This window comes from Aedes albopictus, chromosome 3, assembly GCF_035046485.1.
Source record: "Aedes albopictus strain Foshan chromosome 3, AalbF5, whole genome shotgun sequence".
Taxonomy (NCBI): Eukaryota; Metazoa; Arthropoda; class Insecta; order Diptera; family Culicidae; genus Aedes; species Aedes albopictus.
The window spans coordinates 7,716,711-7,735,437 of NC_085138.1; the positions used below are offsets into that span (position 1 = coordinate 7,716,711).

Below are 18,727 nucleotides of genomic sequence, written 5' to 3' on the forward strand. Positions count from 1 at the left end.
AGGAATTCCTCATGGGGTTCCTTCAGGAATTCCTTATGGGATTCCTTCAGGAATTCCTCATGGGATTCCTCCAGGAATTCCTCATGGGATTCCTCCAGGAATTCATTATGGGATTCCTTCCGGAATTTCTCATGGAAATTCTCCAGAAATTCCTCATGGGATTCCTCCAGGAATTCCTCATGGGATTCCTCCAGGGATTCCTCATGGGATTCCTCCAGGAATTCCTCATGGGATTCCTTCAGGAATTCCTCTTGGTTTTCCTTCAGGAATTCCTCATGGGATTCCTTCAGGAATTCCTCATGGGATTCCTCAAGGAATTCCTCATGGGATTCCTCCAGGAATTCCTCATGGGATTCCTCCAGGAATTCCTCATGGGATTCCTCCAGGAATTCCTCATGGGATTCCTCCTGAAATTCCTTATGGGATTCCTCCAGGAATTCCTCATGAGATTCCACCAGGAATTCCTCATGGGATTCCTCCAGGAACTCCACATAGGATTCCCCCGGGAATTCCACATGGGATTCCTCCTGGAATTCCACATGGGATTGCTCCAGGAATTCCTCATGGGATTCCTCCAGGAATTCCTCATGGGATTCCTCCAGGAATTCCTCATGGGATTCCTCCAGAAATTTCTCATGGGATTCCTCCAGGAATTCCTCATGGGATTCCTCCAGGAATTCCTCATGGGATTCCTCCAGGAATTCCTCATGGGATTCATCCAAGAATTCCTCATGGGATTCCTCCAGCAATTGTAGAAGCTTCTCTCAGGTTTCCTTCAGAAATTACGAGTTACTCGAGGTAAACATCTAAAATTTCCTGCAGAAATTCCTCCAAAAATTCATCCTGAGATTCCTCCAAGATTTATATGCGTATTCCTATCTTGAACTCTTCTCGAGGTTTTCCCGATTGCTCCTTATAGGAATCTTTCAGAAATTCCTCACGAGTTTCTCTTTGTTCTCTTCTGGAATTCCCTAGAGGAATTCTTCAAGATGGCCTCATGGTAATTCTCTAGAAGTTCTTCTCGGGGTTGCTGCAGGAACTCATCTCGGGACTCCCTCAGGAAAGTTTTGATTTCTCCTTAAAATATCTCATCAAATACCTCCAGCAATTCTTGACGTGATTTCTCCAAGATTTTTTTAGGGAGTTTATTCAAAATTCTAACTTGGGTTTCTAATTTGCAAATCAACCAGATTTTCTCAGAATTCTCACAGATTGTATGGATTCTTCACCTGGAATTCCGAGCGAGAGTACTCATAGAATTCCTCTGGGAATGATTCACTGTGAGTTGTTCTCAGGTTTCCCCGGGAATTCCTCACCTGATTTTCCGATCAGGAACTTTTCGTAAAGGACATTTCCTTGGTTATATAGTATCTTCGTGCCTGTCACGCGATATACACATGCAAAATAGTCCCTCAGTTAGAAATTGTTGAAGTGCTCATAGAACACTAACACTGAGAAGCAAGTTTTATCCAAGGCATCACGTTAATAGGAAGAAGACATCTCACGAAATTGCTTCAAAAGTTCTTCACGTCATTTCTCCAATTTTCACCTGCAATCCCAAGTAGGATCCCGAATGCGTTTTTGACAAGCGCACATGCTCGAGGCATGTTAAACCGAGTTGGATGTTTCACATTTACTTTAAATAATGTCGGGTTTAAAGAAAACCCTCCCGGCAATTATAGAATGAAAAAGAAAAAATGGATAAAAATTAAAAGCTTGCATGCAGACAAGGGAAACTATGTGATTACTGGTAGTCTTACCCTATCACATATGTAGATTAGCAATTCTGCAAGATCGTTTTCAGATTGATTAAACGACAATCAAATATGTGGATTTCGAATTCCGTTGTGTATTTATTCCAAATCTTACCAAACCACCAAAAGATTCGCGTTACGTATCGAATATGGATTACCTCACTCTGCACAATAAATATAAATAGGCAAACTGGAAACCTGATAACGATACCAACCCCCCTCATTAGCCAAAATCGTTCAAGGCAGAAGTTGGCTAATTACCAGCGGTGATAATGCCTATCGTTTAAGATTAGGTCAATTTCGACTTATAAAGCTCTAATAATACGTTTGAACCATCAGTACCGCAAGAGTCCATGATGCGATAGACATGGCTTACCTTAAACCTGGTTTAGTTATACTCATAGCAGTAATTGTTGCTACGTCGGCGGATTTCCGGTTGCCGCAAGCCGTCAGACCAACACATTACGACATCCGTCTGCGAACAGCTGTACATGACGCCGAGAGGGAGTTCCAAGGAAGTGTGGATATACACCTGACGGTGGAGGAGCCCACCGACAAGATTGTAGTTCACAGCCGAAGTCTCACAGTTATCTCAGCAGTTCTCTACGAACCCACAAGTGATCCATGGACCGAAGTGGAACAGCCGAGTCATACCTATGACGAACCAACGGAGCACCTAACCTTCCAATGCACGACCCCTCTCCAGAATGGTTCGGATTACGTTTTGAGAGTCAACTACAGTGGACGACTGCAGACGGAGCTCACGGCCGGGTTCTTCCGGAAATACTACCGTGACAACGGAGGCATCCGCCGATATATCGCGGCGACGCAGTTCCGACCGACTTGGGCCCGGCAAACGTTCCCGTGCTTCGACGAACCCGCGATCAGAACTACCTTCACGGTTTCGCTGATTCATCACAGTAGCTACAATGCAGTTTCCAATATGCCCCTCGAGGGACCTCTCGTAGTGGACACGGTGGATCCTGAGTTTGTGGTGACCACATTCGCGCAGTCGCAACCGATGCCCACGCACTCGTTGGCCTTCGCCGTGACGGATTTCGAAATTAAGTCGTTGACTCCACAACAACGGGCGCTGGCGAGATCGAACGTCATCAACGATACGGAATACGGGTTAACGGCGGGTGATACTATTCTACTGGCGTACAATACCCATTTCGATTGGTCGTTCTGGAACTTCATGCCCAACTTGGTACAGATTGCCGTTCCGGACGCTGAGTCTGGAGCATCGGAGTCCTGGGGTCTTGTGGCTTTCGGGTAAGTGGGTGAAAGTGGGGTCGCTGAACGACTTAACGACCGAATTCGTTACAGAGAGCCTACGCTCTTGTTCAACCCGGAAGTCAACGATTATCGGGTTCGACCGGCAATAGCGAAGACAATTGCCCAAGCCTACGCTCAGCAGTGGTTCGGAAATCTCGTGACGGTCGATTGGTGGAACTACTTTTGGGTTCATCAAGGAATGGCAGCTATGTACGGTTACTATGGAGCCCAGCTGGCATACCCGGAAGATCAGCACATGGATCAGTTTCAGCTGCAGGTGATGCAACCTGCTCTGAAGCTCGACGCATCCGAAGAGGCGCGGCCATTGAACTGGAATGTAGAATCACCGGTGGAGATAGCCGGACTGTTTGATAGCGACACGACGCGGCATAAAGGTAAGAATCGTTTACATCAAGGGCACGGCGTACATGACCTAGATTCATCGGAAATGTTTCTAGAAGACAGAGTTCACTTGCAACAACTTTGATTACAATTATCTGACTGTTGGATAATAAACCCTCCTGTGGCATTGGGGTCATTTTTACCCAAACCGTACACTACGTCATCGAGCTGTTCCTAATGTGATGCAATAGGAATTATTTATGTATATTCCACAGCGGATACAACCAAAACTCCTTCAGGAATTCCTCAACTAATTCTTCCATAAATTTTTCCCGTAACAGCTTCAAGATATTCTCTAGAGATTCTAGAATTACTCTACGGATTCTTCCAGGAGTTCCTGTAGGAATTGTTCCAGGAAATTCCTACAAGAAATATTTGCTCCAAGAATTATTCCAGAAAATCCTCGAGAAATGACTCTAAGAAATTCTACAGGAATAGTTCCGGAAAATACTTAATGAATTCCTCCCGGAAATATTGCAGGAGTTCGTCCAGTAATTATTTTACGAGTTCCTCCAGAAATAACTTCATGAATTCTTACAGGATGATATACACCAAAAAATCCTCCAGGAATTTCTCCGAAAACTCAAAACAACTTCAAGAATTCCTCCAACAATTCGAACAGCAATTTCACCAGGAATTCCTCGAAGTAATTCTCCAGAAATTCCTCTAAGAACTCCCCAGGAAATTCTTTCATAAATTACTACATGAATTTTACCAGAAAATACTCCAGAATTTCTCCCAGAAGTTTCTTCAGAAAATTCTTGAAGAAACTCCTGGAAGTATTCTTGTAGGAATTCTTGGAGAAATTTCTAGAGAGATTCATGGTGGAATTCTTAAAATAACTTTTGGAGGTATTCCGGAAGGCAATTCTGGAAAAGATTGTTGAAGGATTTCTTGGGGGTTGTCTTGGAGGAATCTCTGGAGGAACTCTTGGAGGAATTCATGGGGGAATCCTGTAGGCATTTATTGCGAGAATATGTGGAGAAATATTTGGAAAAGTTCCACGAGGGTTTTGTGGAGACATTTTTGAACGAATTTTTGGGAAATTCCTGGTGGGATTCGTGGAAGAATTCTTGACAGAGTTCTTGGAGTAATTCTTGAAGAAAATTCTTGGAGAAATTTCCTAAAGAATCTTCATAAAGAAATTTCTGGAGATTTTTTGGATGAATTCTTGAAGGAATTTCCTTTAAAAAACCCCTGATGGTATTTCTGGCGAAATTCCTGAAGGGATTCTTGGAGGAATTATTTTGGATAAAATTTCTGCAAGATTTCTAGAGAGTTTTTTGGAGGAATTCTAAGCAGATATCTTGGAGGAGTTCCTTGATGAATTCTTGGCGATGTTTCTTGAGAAATTCTTGGTGGAATTCCTAAAGAAATTATGAGAGGAATTCCTGAACGAATTACCGGAGTGATTTCTGGGGGAATTTATGGAGGATTATCTGGTGGAATTTCAAGAAGAAATCATTAAGGAATTCCTGAACGAATTTAGGAGTTATTTCGGGAGGTCTTTTTGGCGTAATTCTTCAAGAAAGTATTGGAAGAATTCTTCGAGGAACTCCTGAAAAAGTTTCTGGAGCAATTTCTAAAGTAATTTCTGAATATTACTTGATGAATTCCTGGAGAAATTCCTGAAAGAAATCTCGGAGAGGAATTCCTCCGAGTATTTTTTTGAAGAATTTCTGAAGAATTTCCTGCGGGGTTCTGGACAAATTCCTAGAGGGATCTTGGAGACATTCTTGGAGGAATTATTAGCAGAATTTTTTGGAGAAATACCTGGAGGAATTATTTCAGGAATTCTTGGCTAAAGTCTTGGAGGAACTCCTGAAGGATTTTTTGGAGGAGCTTTTGAAGAAAGTCTTGGAGGAATTCCTGAAGGATTTCTTGGAGGAATTCCAGGAGGGATTCCTGTAGGCATTTCCGGAGGATTTCCTGGAGAATTTTCTTGAAAAAAATCCGAAGAAATCCCCGGAGGCATTCTTGGAGCAATCCCGATATAAATTCTTGGAATAATTCCTGTAGTTATCCCTTGTGTAATTCCTGAAGTAATTTTTAAGGATTTCCTAGATAACTTTCCAAAGAAATTCGTGGAGGTTAAAGTTCTCGAAAGATTTTTTGCAATATTGCTAGGAATAATTTCTGGAGGAATTTCTACGGAATTTTTGGGAGTAATTTCTGGAGGGTTTTGTCGAGAAATTGCTTGAGGAAATTCTGAAGAAATCCCTGGAGGTATTCTCGGAGCAATTCTAATAGGAGTTCCTGCAGGAATCCTTGGAGCAATTTTTCTAGGAATTTTTAGAGGAATTTCTTTAGGAACTCCTTGAGGGCTTCATGGAGTAGTTCCTGAAGTATTTCCAGAAGAAATTCCTTAAGGAATTTTCGGAAGAATTCCTGGAGTACCCTAGAGCTACTTCTGGAGGAATCCTTGAGAAATTGCATGAGCGTGAGCATTGGTGACCGTACACTTCGTAGTTGCTACTCCGTGATGGGGCTTGGGATTGGCACCACATGCTCAATGTACACATTTTGGGAGCTCAATCTTTATTGGGTCAATAACGGCGCCGGCCACGTCCTTACGGTCAACCGGGGATGGGAAGGAATGTTAGTTTGACAGCCGTTGCTACTAGACTGGAGGAATACTTATGAAATTCCTGGAAACTGATGGGATTCCTTGGAGAATTCCTGGAGGTATTTGTAAATCTGGAGTATTTCTTGGGAATTCTTGGGGCATTCTTGGAGGAATTCTTGGAAGAATTCTCAAAGGGATTTCTTTAGGATTGGAAAACTTTCTGGAGGAATTTCTTTGAGATATCTAGGAGGATTTCCTGTAGTTTAGAAATGGTTTGGATGGCCTAGATCACCAAATGAATATTGCAAAATTGTCAAAATTGCACTCTGTGGCTCTACCAACTACCACAATATCGAGTCGCTCGTAGCATTGCGAAGTCTAATGGACATCAACGTGACTAAATTTTACGAACAGAGTGAACACAAATGATAATAGATCCAGTAGATCTTAAGAAAATGAATTCCAGAGTAGTTTGGATAACCTAGATTACCCAATTCATGTGCCATAAATTTTCTAGGAGTGCTTTGAGGCATTACGGGTTAAGAGCCGTCACTTTTTACTGGTAAGTGCTACAATGCTTCAAGATTTTTTCCAGGAGTCCTTAAAAGAATTTCTATGCCAAGTACTTCAATAACTCTTTTGAGATTACACTGGAATCTCCATTTAGATGAGTCGGGAGATGCACAGTTAGAATTTTTACCTAAATATAATCAGATTACCTAAATGGATTTCAAGTTTGTAAATGAGTTTAAGGAGGGTAAGTGGCCAGCGGGTTTTAAGCTGGGATCATGCGGGCTTTTATAGGGGGTTCAGTTGGCTTTCTAGGTTACTTCAGGACGATTTCAGAAGCTTTTCAAGGCGTTTCAGAAGGTTTTCGAGAGGTTCCAAGGAACTCCAAGGGCTTTCAGGAGTAATCCAGATGTTTCAGTGATTTCAAGGCGTTTAAACCGTTTCAGTGAGGAACTCAGGGCGGGCTTCAAAGAGTTTCATAGAAATGCTCAGGACTCGCAGAGGGGTAGGCATTTCAGAGGGTTTCAGGGGGGCTTTATAGGCTTTCATAAGGTTTCATAGCGGGGTTTCTGAGACATTCCAGGACGTTTAAAGGGTTCATAGGGGTTTTAGGGGGTTTTACAGACTTCCATTTGAGCTTCATGGAGGTTTCAAAGAAGGTTTAAGGCGTTTTCGAGCATTAACGAGAATTACAGGGATTAAAGAAGGGCTTTACAAGGCTTCATGCTCCAGATGAGCTTCATGGGGCTTCAGAGGCGTTCAAGAGGGATTTTAGAGGACTTCAAAGCTCTCAGATGAGGAGCGTTTCAGGGAAAATTCAATGGCAGTCCACGGTACTTGATTGAGAGGGATTTTTGGGGATTTTAGAGGCTTCATAGGCTTCAGGGGGTTTCAGAAGCGTTCCAATGCGATTCAGGGCAAAAGTTTCCGGGAGTTTTAGCGGGCTTCACAGATTTTCAAGTGAGCTTCAATGGTGTTTCAGAAAGGCTTCATTTTAGATTGATTACGCTTGTATGTCCAACTAGCTTTCTTCAACAGAATTCAAGGAGATCCCAAAACAGACATTTACCTCTCCACTTGACAGCACATAGTTCCCAGTACTTCAAAGTCTCTTTTGAAATTACACTGGAATCTCCATTTAGGTTATGAGTCGGAAGATGCACCATTAGAATTTCTACCTAAATTGAATCAGATTATTACCAAAATAGATTTCAAGTTTGTAAATGAGTAGGGTAAGTGGCCAGCATATTTTAAGATAATGTCTTGACATGAGTTTAAAGGGGTTTTGAATGGCTTTCTAGGGAACTTCAGAAGCTTTTCAAGGCGTTTCAGATGGGCTTTGAGTGGTTTCAGAGAGGTTTTAAGGGACTCCAAGGGTTTTCAGGAGTAATTCAGATGTTTCAAAGTGGTTTCAAGGCGTTTTAAGGGTCTCAGGGAGGGTTTCAAAGAGTTTCAGAGGGATGCAAAGGGGTCCCAAAGGGGTTTAAAGAAACTTTAAAGGCATTTCTGAGGGTTTATAGGCTTCATGAGGTTTAGGTGGCTTTATGAGACATTTCAGGGCGTTTAAAGGGTTTCAGAGGGGTTTTAGGGGACTCCACAGACTTCCATTTGAGTTTTAGGGGGATTTCATGGAGGTTCTAAAGGTGTTTCAGGGCGTTATAGGGCTGTTTAGTGCATTGCTTTATTGTAGCTAGATCCCTAGAAACAAAGTTAGATCCCTTTCACACAGTTCAGCATAGGTACAATTTATACGAGTTGTGATATCCCGAGTTGTGATATGTAATGTTACAGTTCATTGTGAGAATAACTACTGTTATTGTCAAGAGCTTAACATCAGAACAGTTTTGACGACCCTAAATCTCCCAAAGGTTTATAATAATATCTGCTGGACTTCAGGTTAGTACAGTTACCGTGATTGATTATGCAACGTTACTCAGTATATCAGAAATGGCTGTTGTAACAAGTGTAGACCCAAAATTCTGAGCTCCAAGATAGTTTGGCTGACCTGGAATATCCCCATAGTGTCTCTTAATGACATTTGAGATTTCAATAGCTTCACGTATCGCAGATTATGCAATGCTATTATTTATGGCGAAAACACATAACTGATTTCTCATTTTTTTTCGTTTCTCCAAACTTCATAGTGTTCAGGATGTTCTAGGTTGTCAATATAGTCTCAAACAGAAATATTCCTATTTTTCCCTAATAGAGAACTCAGTTTGCAACAACTTTGCCGAAGACAGTGTTCTGTTTTATTTAATCTATGAACACGGCTGTGCATAAGCCGTTTCCATGTCGGGGTTATATATATTCCTTGCGGCTCCAAAAGGTTAAACGTGGATTATTGGTAAGCCTTGACGTGCGTATTGCACACATGACCCTATGGACCCAAAACGGATATATGCACGGATTTCCCCCCAAAGCTCTGGCCACTAGACGTTACAAGGGCAGTCATGGGTTTCAGAAGGGCTCACCATGCTTCGAATGAGCTTCAAGGGGCTACAGAGGCGTCTAAGAGGTTCCAGAGGGATTTTAGGGGGATCCAAAAGCTCTCAGATGAACGTCAGGGGCGTTTCAGTGAAAATCCAGAGGCGTTTGAGAAGTTTTGATGAATTCAATGTAGTGTTTTGAGGTTTTTAGGGGACTTCATAGGCTCTTAGATGACCTTCAGGGATTTTCAGAGGCGTTTCAGGGCAGAAGTTTCCAAAAGTTTTAGGGGATTTCACAGGTTGTCAAGTGTACTTAAAGGGTGTTTCAGGGGATTCAAGAAGGACTTCAAGGCATTTTAGACTGATACCGCTTGTTGATCCGATTGCTTTTATTCAAGGGAGTTCTAAGAGATCCCCAAACAGTCATTGAACGCACTACTTGACATGACTTGCATGAGGCTGTGTAAGCATGAATTTCATTCATAATGTTCCAACAGATTACCGATTACGCTTGTGAATCCGACTCAAGAAAGATTTCCACAAATAGCCTAATGCTATCCCCAACCTCTCATCCCTCACTCTTGAATACGTCCTACCTTATTCTCCCCCTCGCTACATCTTTCCCGTAAGCTCTCCAAAAATTCTCAAGGAAAGTCCTTCAAATATTCTTTCTGGAATTGTCCTGAAATCTTCAAGTGTTCCCATCTTCAGGAATTCCCCCAAGAATTCCAAAAGACAGTCTTTTAAATATTTTTTTTCTAAAACTCTCCTCGAAATTCCTCCAAAAATTCTTTCAGGTTCTTCTACGATTTCTCCAGGGATCTTCGAAAGAACTTTCCAGGTGTTCCTCCGAAGCTTTCCCGAAGATTATAGATTATGATTCTCACAAAATATCTGCAAACATTTCTGCAATTTTTTTTTCAGAAATTTATCCAAGCACCTTTCGCCCAATATCTGCAATAATTACTACAGGAATTTCCTCGTATTTTTTAAGAATTTCTAAAGGATCGTCAGCTTTTTCTTGGTATTTTACATTGAATTTCATCAATAACTGTTCGAGATATTTAATGTTTCTTCTTCAAGAATTTCTCTTAAAATTCTTCTAGATTTTTCTCCCAGATTTTCTCTAAGAATCCAGGAATCTTCAAGACTTCCTATGGTTTCCTTCTTGTTTGAATTATTATCATATATCCTATTTTAATCCAATACAATCCTATTAATTTTTCAATCTTCAACAGCCGCCGGAGTCATCAACATGCTCCGCACCGTACTTGGCGAAGTATACTGGCAAACTGGAGTGCAGAAATACCTCCGAACGCATGAGCTGGGCTCCGTAACGTCCGAAGCGTTGTACGAAGCACTGGAAGAAACCATCGAGGTCTTGCCCCCATTCCCTACGAACATGACTGTCAAGCAGTTCATGGATAACTGGGCCGACGCCCCCGGTTATCCAGTGGTGAACGTTCGAAGACTGTACGGCACCACAACCATGATCATCTCGCAGGAACGCTTCTTGTCGGACAAAAAGCTACCCAGTGACTACGTATGGTATATTCCATATAATGGACTACACATTCCAATTCTTGACTTCCCGTACCATTCATGGTTGATTACAAAATCCAGGGAACATATCGTGCGGTACGACGACGAAAAGCCATTCATCTTGAATGAACTTCCTTCGGTGTTCTACCGCGTCAATTACGACTCGCGAAACTGGGAACTAATCATCGCTGCTTGGGTGCAGTCACCTGACTTCACTAACCCGACGGCACGAGCCCAGTTAATCGATGACTCCTTCGCGCTGGCTCGTGCCGACTTGCTCGATTTCAGCGTGGTTCTACGCCTGCTCACTGGTCTGAAGAAAGATCGCGACTACCTTCCATGGGCAACGGCCGACAAGGTGCTGACCTACCTGCACGATCGACTCCGCGGAACCGACCAGTGGAGTTGGTTCGTCTTCTATATGATCACACTGGTTGACAGTAACTATCGAACGCTACAGTTTGGGGTGGTCAACGCCGACGATACGCTGAACGACAAGCAGCTCAATGAACTGATCCTCTCGTGGACTTGTAGGTTGAAGATATTCCAATGCTCCGGAAACGCCGAATCAATGTTCAGGGAGGCCGTACGAGCGGACGCCGGTGTTCATCCGGACATTTCACCCGTAGTGTACTGCTACGGAGCGCGTAGTGCAGTTAACGATGAATTCGTTTGGCTGTATCAGCGAATGTTCGACTCGCAGAACGAAGCCGAGAGGAGCCTGCTCATCAACGCCATGGGATGTTCGCAGAGCAAAGAGCAGCTGGATGCGTATCTAACTTCATCGATCGGAGCCGGTGTTGGATCGGAGGTGAACTACTTTGACCGTGAGCGGCTGCAAGTGGTCCAGGCAGTGTATTCGGCAAGTCGTGTCGGAGTGGATGCCTTGATCGATTTCCTGAACAACTGGGATATGGCTGATGACTTCATCTACTGGTTGGAGCAGCCAGCGTTCGACGATGCAATCGCCAACATAGCTTTGCGAACCAATAACCAAGAAGAGTTCGATCGATTGAAAGCTTTGTTTGAAACTGTTGGATCCCTGGCACCGGAAGACGTGGTTAGTTCTGCGATGGCCACTGTCAAGGCTAATCTTGACTGGCACGACAGTTTGGAGGCATTCATTATTGCCGAGTTCCTCGAACGGTACGTCTATGATACGATTTCGCCACAAGACACAGTCACGTAAGAGCTAACGTTGGGAGAATTTCAAAGATAGCTAATCGAAATAAATGGACAAGTAGCCTCAGATCAGATAGGTACGATTTTGTGCATCCGAAACGCCGTGCCTCGAGTGTAGATACTACGTCTGTAGCAGATGTTGGGATATCTTATCAGTCGTTTTATATGGTTGTAAATCGGCCAATAAATAGTCGCCAATAAGTGATTGGGGATTTAGTTTAGTCTTTTCTTTCTAGTAGTACTTATCCCTCTTAGGGAAACAAGTGGAATGGTTTTGAAGCAAGTGTTTTTGTGTGCTCTAGTAGTTCTGTCGGTTTCGGCTGATCATCCCTTATGGCGCAAACTAGAAGGAGACCTCTCGGAGGAACCGGAAGTCGAACTGCTTCAGGAAGTTAACGAAGCGTACAGGCTTCCTACAGTCACCGTTCCCACGCACTACAATCTTCATCTGAAGACCGCGATTCATCAAAATAACCGACAGTTCCAAGGAACGGTCGAAATATTCTTCAATGTGCTGGAGTCAACCGATACAGTAACCGTTCATAACCGTCGCCTATCGATATGGAAGGTCACGTTGTACTCGGTCTCCGGGGAAGTTCAAACGGAGCTGGAATCTCCGGAATTTTCGACGGATGCAGAGACGGAACATCTCGCAATCAAACACAGCTCCGTAATGGAACCCGGAAGTTACATGGTCAAGCTGGAATTCAATGGAGGGTTGCAGGACAACAACAACCAAGGCTTTTTCGCATCGTCCTACCTGGATAACGATGGAAAACGTCATTATCTAGCCTCGAGCAAGTTCGAACCAACCCACGCTAGATCGGCATTCCCGTGCTTCGACGAACCGAAACTAAAGGCCACTTTTACGCTCTCTATAACCCACTCGAAGGACTACAATGCGGTCGCCAACATGCCTCAGGACGGCGCTCTGATCCCGGATGTCGACGATGCCGACTACGTGACCACCAAGTTCCAGAAGTCGACCAAAATGTCCACCTACTTGTTGGCGTTTGCCGTGTCGAACTTCCGGATTCGTACCAGCGGTTACCAAACGGTTTATGCCCGGCCGAACGTTTACGAAGAAACCGAATATCCCCTGCAGGCTGGAGTGGATATCCTGAACGCCCTGAGTGCGTACACCGGTGTGGAGTATACCAAGTACATGCCCAAGATGACGCAGATCGCCATTCCGGATCGCGGCTCCGGGGCCATGGAAAACTGGGGCTTGGTAACGTATGGGTGAGTGAATGGGTGTTCAGTGTTCGTGACTGAAGTTGAACTCGTCCAGAGGTGATAAGGCCACTTGTTTAACTCCCTAACTTCGATTAACATACAGTAGTTGACAGAGTTTACGATGATGGTAGTGTTCCAAAGGTTTATTATATCATCTTCTAATACTCAAAATTTGCCAGCCTTGGCGCAGGATGGTACTTTCCATGATAATTAAACATAGGGCTTCAAGTAAGTCCAAGATTTCATGGTGAATGAAATATTGGTTATCGAAGGATCTTAAGACTTCAAATCAAGTGAGGGTTCCGAATATCCGATAGTCCATCGATGTAGCACAAATATTATAACTTGGATTCAATGCGTGTACTCAAAAGCATGTTGGCAGAACGATCATTCTGGGCTCAGGGGTTTCTGTTTACCCAAATTTCTGAGCAATCTGAAAAACCTAGAACATCTACGGTCGTATTTTTTTAATCGCCCAACAGTCTACGAAAATTTGATTGACACACCTGAATTAAACTTTTACAGCTTCCAGACGGATGATTCAGTACACCAAGAAATCCCTAAATAGCCAAAACCAACGATTACTACCTGTTTTCGCCCGCCCATGTCATATCGATGAAACAGCACATTCGCAACCTTATCGGCAGACTCTTGTCAATCATATTGTCTTGTTCCGATAAGAATATATTGCACTGGGCTTCAACACATAGGCTGGGCCCGTCTGAACCCTACAATCTCGTGTCTATCTTCTGATTCCAGTGAACCCGTCCTGTTATTCAATCCGGCGATCAACTCCTATCGCACCAAGAAGAATGTCGACACAATCATCGCGCACGAGTATGCCCACCAGTGGTTCGGCAACTTGGTCAGCCCCGACTGGTGGTCCTATATCTGGCTGAACGAAGGATTCGCTACGGTGTACGAATACTTGGCGGCTCAGCTGGCCTACCCGGAGACCAACTACTGGGACCTGTGGGCCGTGGAGGTCATTCACAATGCCTTCTCGGCGGATGCCCGAGAATCGGTTCGACCCATGACCTGGAATGCGGCGACTCCGAGTGAGATCGCTGGCCTGTTCGATACCGTTGCGTACGATAAGTGTAGGTAAAAATGTCCAAGGAATCTTCAAGGATTATTACCTTATTGATTTTCATTTCAGCCGGAAGCGTCCTAAACATGTTCCGCGTCGCATTCCAAGACGACAACTGGAGAGAAGGTCTCGTATCCTACTTCAACAGTAGAGAACTAGACGGAGCCGTAGCTGATCACCTCTACGAAGGAATACAGTTTGCGGTCAGCGGAAAGGATGTTCTACCTAAGGCATTCAACGTCAAAGATGTGATGGACTCGTGGACAACTGTGGCAGGATTCCCTTTGCTGACGGTGCGTCGAGACTACAAGACTGGAGAAATCGTTGTCTCCCAAGAACGGTTCTACAGTGATCGTCAGTTGCCAAATGACCACGTATACCACGTTCCGTACAACTACGCTACGAAGTCTACGCCCAACTTTGAAACTCTTAGCTTCGAATGGTTATCTACCAAAGCAACTAAGCTGACAACGACGATTCCAGCTGAAGATTGGGTCATCTTCAACAAGCAACAAACCGGCTACTACCGAGTGAACTACGATGCCAAGAACTGGCAGTTGATCACCGACGCACTTCAGCAGAATCCTTCGGCCGTCCACGTCCAGAATCGCGCTCAGTTGATCAACGACGCCTACAACCTGGCTAGAGCCGAACGTCTCGATTTGACCGTGCCGCTGAACCTAATGACGTACTTGAAGCAGGAAACCTCATACCCACCATGGGCGGCAGCTAGCTCCGTCCTTACCTACTTCAACAATAAGCTTCGCGGCACTTCACAGTACCAGTACTTCATCAACTACGTCACGCAACTTATCCAGCCAATTTACTCAGTTCATTCAGTTGACAGCGTGCCGGACACTGAAACCACCATGGAGAAATACCTCAAACAAACCATCACCACGTGGGCTTGTCGAGTCGGACTCCAAGACTGTATCACACGCACAGGAAACGCCTTGAGAACCGCAGTGGCCGCCAACACTCCAGTTCATCCGGATATCGCCACTGTAGTCTACTGCTACGGTTTGCACCAAACCGGACAAACGGAATTCGTCTGGCTGTACGAACGCCTCCTAGCGTCCAAGAACCAAGCCGAACGAGCCGTCTTGATCGACTCGCTGGGTTGTTCTCAAGAAAAGGAGTTCCTCAAGTCGTTCCTCATGACTTCGATCGGTAGCGGGGCGACGTTCAACTTCCTGGAAACCGAGCGAACCCGTATCGTGTCGTCCGTTTACTCCGCATCGCGCGTCGGAGTCGACGCACTGCTCGAGTTCCTCAGCGATGGATCGCTCATCGATGAGTTCGTCAGCCGACTTGGCCAGAGCACATTGAACAGTGCCGTGTCTAACATTGCATCCCGTACGAATAACGTTGAAGAGTTGGAACAGTTGGAAGGTCTTCTGAACGCGTTGGGTGAAAAGATTTCGGCTAATACCGCCACCTCGGCGAGAACCACTGCCCGGAATAATATGGCTTGGTTCAATACGCTGGAGGGACTCGTAGCGGAAGAGTTCTTCGGGGCGTACACGCAGTAATATCATCAGTTCACCATCGATAGGGGTGTTTACTCTTTCTTCAGAGTACGCTATGAGTATTAGAAATAAATTATGCCTGGATAAAAATAAATGTAACTCGTTATTTCTGTTTTTGTTTAAGCAAATTAAGTAGTAGGTTTTGATGCTTATCCACGCAACCACCTCATTGCAATAATGTGCAAATCATCCGCAAAGCAGACAAACTGACTGAATTCCATGAAAATCGTACCCTGGCTGTTGAGCCCGGTTCATCGCATCACAGCTTCCAAAGCGATGATGAAAAGTAAGCATGAGAGTTCCCAGGGTGACCGTTCTCGTTCATAATTTCCCATAGCTCTGAGCGATCGATACTGTCACATGCCGTATTGAAGTCGATGAACAGGTTCACGACATTTCTGGAGAATTTTCCATACGGCGAAGATCTGGTCCATTGTCGACCGGCCGTAGATGAAGCCAGTTTGATAATTTCCCACGAACTTGTTTACTTTAGGCAACAGATGACTGAAGATGATCTAGATCTAGGGTTTCCCAGATCCTGGCTTTTAACCGATGTAGACTGATGACCAACTTCCTCGAGCATATCTTGATAATATAAGCTCCGATAACATCATTTATATTAAAGCTGGTGGAAGGCATCCCTAATTACTTCTACTATCCAAAAATAGTTTCATTCTCGTCATCTGACGCTATCGTTTTCTCTGCTGCCTTAGTCTGCAGTTTCTACGATCTCCACGCCGTTCAGATTTTCATCGAAGTGTTACAGCCACCTTTCAATCACCTTACATCCGTCCATCAAGAGGCTCCCGTCCACATCCCTGTATATTTCAGCTCGAGACACAAAGCCTTTGCTGAATGTTTTGAGCTTTTGGTAGAAATTGTGTTTCTTTTAACGAGGCAGGGGTTCAACTTCTGTTTGTATCGTTGATTGGTCTGCCGGGTTCCATGCTACAGCGTTGACGCCCACGCTACCATTTCTCTCCACACTTCATCAAACCAATCGTAGACTCCTTTCCATGTATACCCGACGGTTCTCTCAACTGCGCCGTCGAAGACTGCCTTGACTGTACTCCAGTAGTCCTCTAGAGGCTCCGCATCGACTTCATCCTTATAGAAACAATACTGCCTCGACTGTTTTAATCGTATCGAGGTGGTCGTCGGCTTACGAATCTGTCGACGAAGTTTTGTCTTATACACAAACTGATGCACATTTTTGGTGTCGATTGAAGTAGCCATTGAAGGGCCCATATAGCCGAGGCGGTAAACGCACGGGTATTCAGCATGACCATGCTGAGGGTGACGGGTTCGATTCCCGGTCGGTCCAGGATCTTTTCGTAAAGGAAATTTCCTTGACTTCCTTGGGCATAGAGTATCTTCGTGCCTGCCACACGATATACACATGCAAAATGGTCATTGGCAGAGGAAGCTCTCAGTTAAAAACTGTGGAAGTGCTCATTGAACACAAGCTGAGAAGCAGGCTTTGTCCCAAAGAGGACGTTACGCCAAGAAGAAGAAGAAGAAGAAGAAGAAGAAGTGAAGTAGCCAGATCCAGCCAACACTGGTTAGCTGAGAACTATATGCTCGATCGTTTCTCATACTGAATCGCGCAGATATTTCTTCGCCACAATAATCCGGTCGTGGGTAGCTACCCTGTAAACTTCTGAAGTTTTTGCTTCCAAGAAGAGGTCAACCAGTACCAGCCAAGCGTTCGACGCCGCCTTATCGATATGCTCGAGTTTTGATGCTTTGCTTCCACGTTACGCAGTTTAGCTGGTAATCCTCCTGGACCAGATGCAGTGCGGTACATTTCGTGACGGATCTAGCTTTCTACGAAATATTTCCGCCGCTGCTGAATCAGTTCCTGAATATCGGTGACTTTGGGTGGCGCATTCGATGCTTGATAAATACCACTTGTACTGCGCATTCTAACGCCACGAGGCCAGGTGCACAGCAAACGTTATGATCGCCTTCACCTTCTTGTCGACTGACAGAAAACTCTCCAGAACATAGTTTACACGATACAAGAACTGGCCCTGCAGATTCTTTGTGATCGCTGTATGGTGAATAATACTTCTAAGTTAAGAAGCCGAGGTATTTTGGGACACTTCGCCTCCAACCATATTCCGAATCTCCTCCTGTTCGTTGATGCAGACGCAGCTGACAACCACTACTTGACCCCGATATAATGCTTAACCCCGGCGAAGAAGGATTTACCGGCATTTGTCGATTCCGGTGCTGAGAGAGTTCGCGACAAGGGGAACCATAACGAACTACAGACTCTCATGATGCTGGGAGCGCTTGACCTAGCCTGATAGGTACCGTTCACGTCTACGTTGTACAACTGCAGTACTTTCGTACGAGTGCAGTACTGATTCGAACGCTTTCTTGTAGTCAACGCGCGTAGTAGTGCGAAGGTTTCTTTGCCGTTGGCCCACAATGACTTCATCTATGATGCCCTGGTATTTGCAGGCTTCCGTTCTTGCGGCACCCCTGTTGTTCTTTGGTCTTCACGCTGCGCTGTTGACATCGTAGAGGTCTCGGATCCTCCTCACTATAACCATTGCCAGCCCTTTGTACAGACTTGGAAGACATATTATTGATCAGTACATTGCTGGATCAACTATGTTTTGGTCCTTTGACAGAAGATAAGTTATACTCTTGGGAATGAATTGTGGTAGCTGTGTGGGTTCTCCTTGCGCAATGTCGAAGTACTCTGCCATCCGTAGATAATTTACAAAACTGTGCACGAAAAAGGGTCCTTGGGAAGCCCATTTTCTGGTATACCGGGTGGCCTTACGTATTCCATGAGCGGTTACCACGACCTCGGTCATTTCTCTAACTTCATTACGCTATGACTCCGTCTGCCAGCCACAATCCATCGGCGCTGTATTGTACATGGTTTTCCCATAGATTGGCCCAAAACTGTATGACGTCGCCAATTTCTGAAAGGTCTTCTCCAAAATTAGGTTTGTCGTTTATGGAGACTCATATTACGCAATCAACTCGACGGTGTTCATGGTGCGTCCATCCGCTTCTTTTCTAATTATTCCAAACGAAGTCTGTGGGCTTCGTGGCCGAGCGGTTAGCGGCGTCAGTCGTCTAGGTGTCTCGTAAGCCTCGGAGTGAGGGTTCGATTCCCGCTCTAGTCGGGGAAAACTTTTCGTCGAACGGAATATTCTTCACTGGGCAACTGGGTGTTGTATGTGTTG

General features: G+C 44.7%; 3 protein-coding genes across 3 annotated transcripts in view; 2 read left to right on the forward strand and 1 right to left on the reverse strand.

Annotated features, from left to right (window-relative positions):
- The window catches only part of LOC109405004 (small ribosomal subunit protein uS12m), a 92,203-nt gene that overhangs the window by 16,697 nt on the left and 56,779 nt on the right, over positions 1–18,727 (reverse strand). The gene's annotated exons all lie outside the window — the stretch shown is intronic.
- Positions 1,919–11,735, forward strand: LOC109405094 (aminopeptidase N-like). Its single transcript, XM_029858110.2, has 3 exons — positions 1,919–3,029; positions 3,084–3,427; positions 10,178–11,735. The coding sequence occupies exons 1-3, from the start codon at positions 2,122–2,124 to the stop codon at positions 11,668–11,670; spliced, it is 2,745 nt and encodes a 914-aa protein (XP_029713970.1). The 5' UTR covers positions 1,919–2,121; the 3' UTR covers positions 11,671–11,735.
- LOC115254457 (aminopeptidase N-like) lies at positions 11,891–15,612 on the forward strand. The gene is made up of 3 exons (XM_029851983.2): positions 11,891–12,905; positions 13,659–13,999; positions 14,059–15,612. Exons 1-3 carry the CDS (start codon positions 11,932–11,934, stop codon positions 15,519–15,521), a joined length of 2,778 nt encoding a protein of 925 aa, XP_029707843.2. The 5' UTR covers positions 11,891–11,931; the 3' UTR covers positions 15,522–15,612.

Bases quoted from the DNA above. Each gene is read 5' to 3' on its own strand.
- LOC109405094 (XM_029858110.2), top strand. From the start codon at position 2,122: ATGGCTTACCTTAAACCTGGTTTAGTTATACTCATAGCAGTAATTGTT. The intron at 3,030-3,083 runs GTAAGTGGGTGA...AATTCGTTACAG, and splicing joins TGGGGTCTTGTGGCTTTCGG to AGAGCCTACGCTCTTGTTCA. The intron at 3,428-10,177 runs GTAAGAATCGTT...AATCTTCAACAG, and splicing joins CGACACGACGCGGCATAAAG to CCGCCGGAGTCATCAACATG.
- LOC115254457 (XM_029851983.2), top strand. From the start codon at position 11,932: ATGGTTTTGAAGCAAGTGTTTTTGTGTGCTCTAGTAGTTCTGTCGGTT. The intron at 12,906-13,658 runs GTGAGTGAATGG...TTCTGATTCCAG, and splicing joins TGGGGCTTGGTAACGTATGG to TGAACCCGTCCTGTTATTCA. The intron at 14,000-14,058 runs GTAGGTAAAAAT...TTTTCATTTCAG, and splicing joins TACCGTTGCGTACGATAAGT to CCGGAAGCGTCCTAAACATG.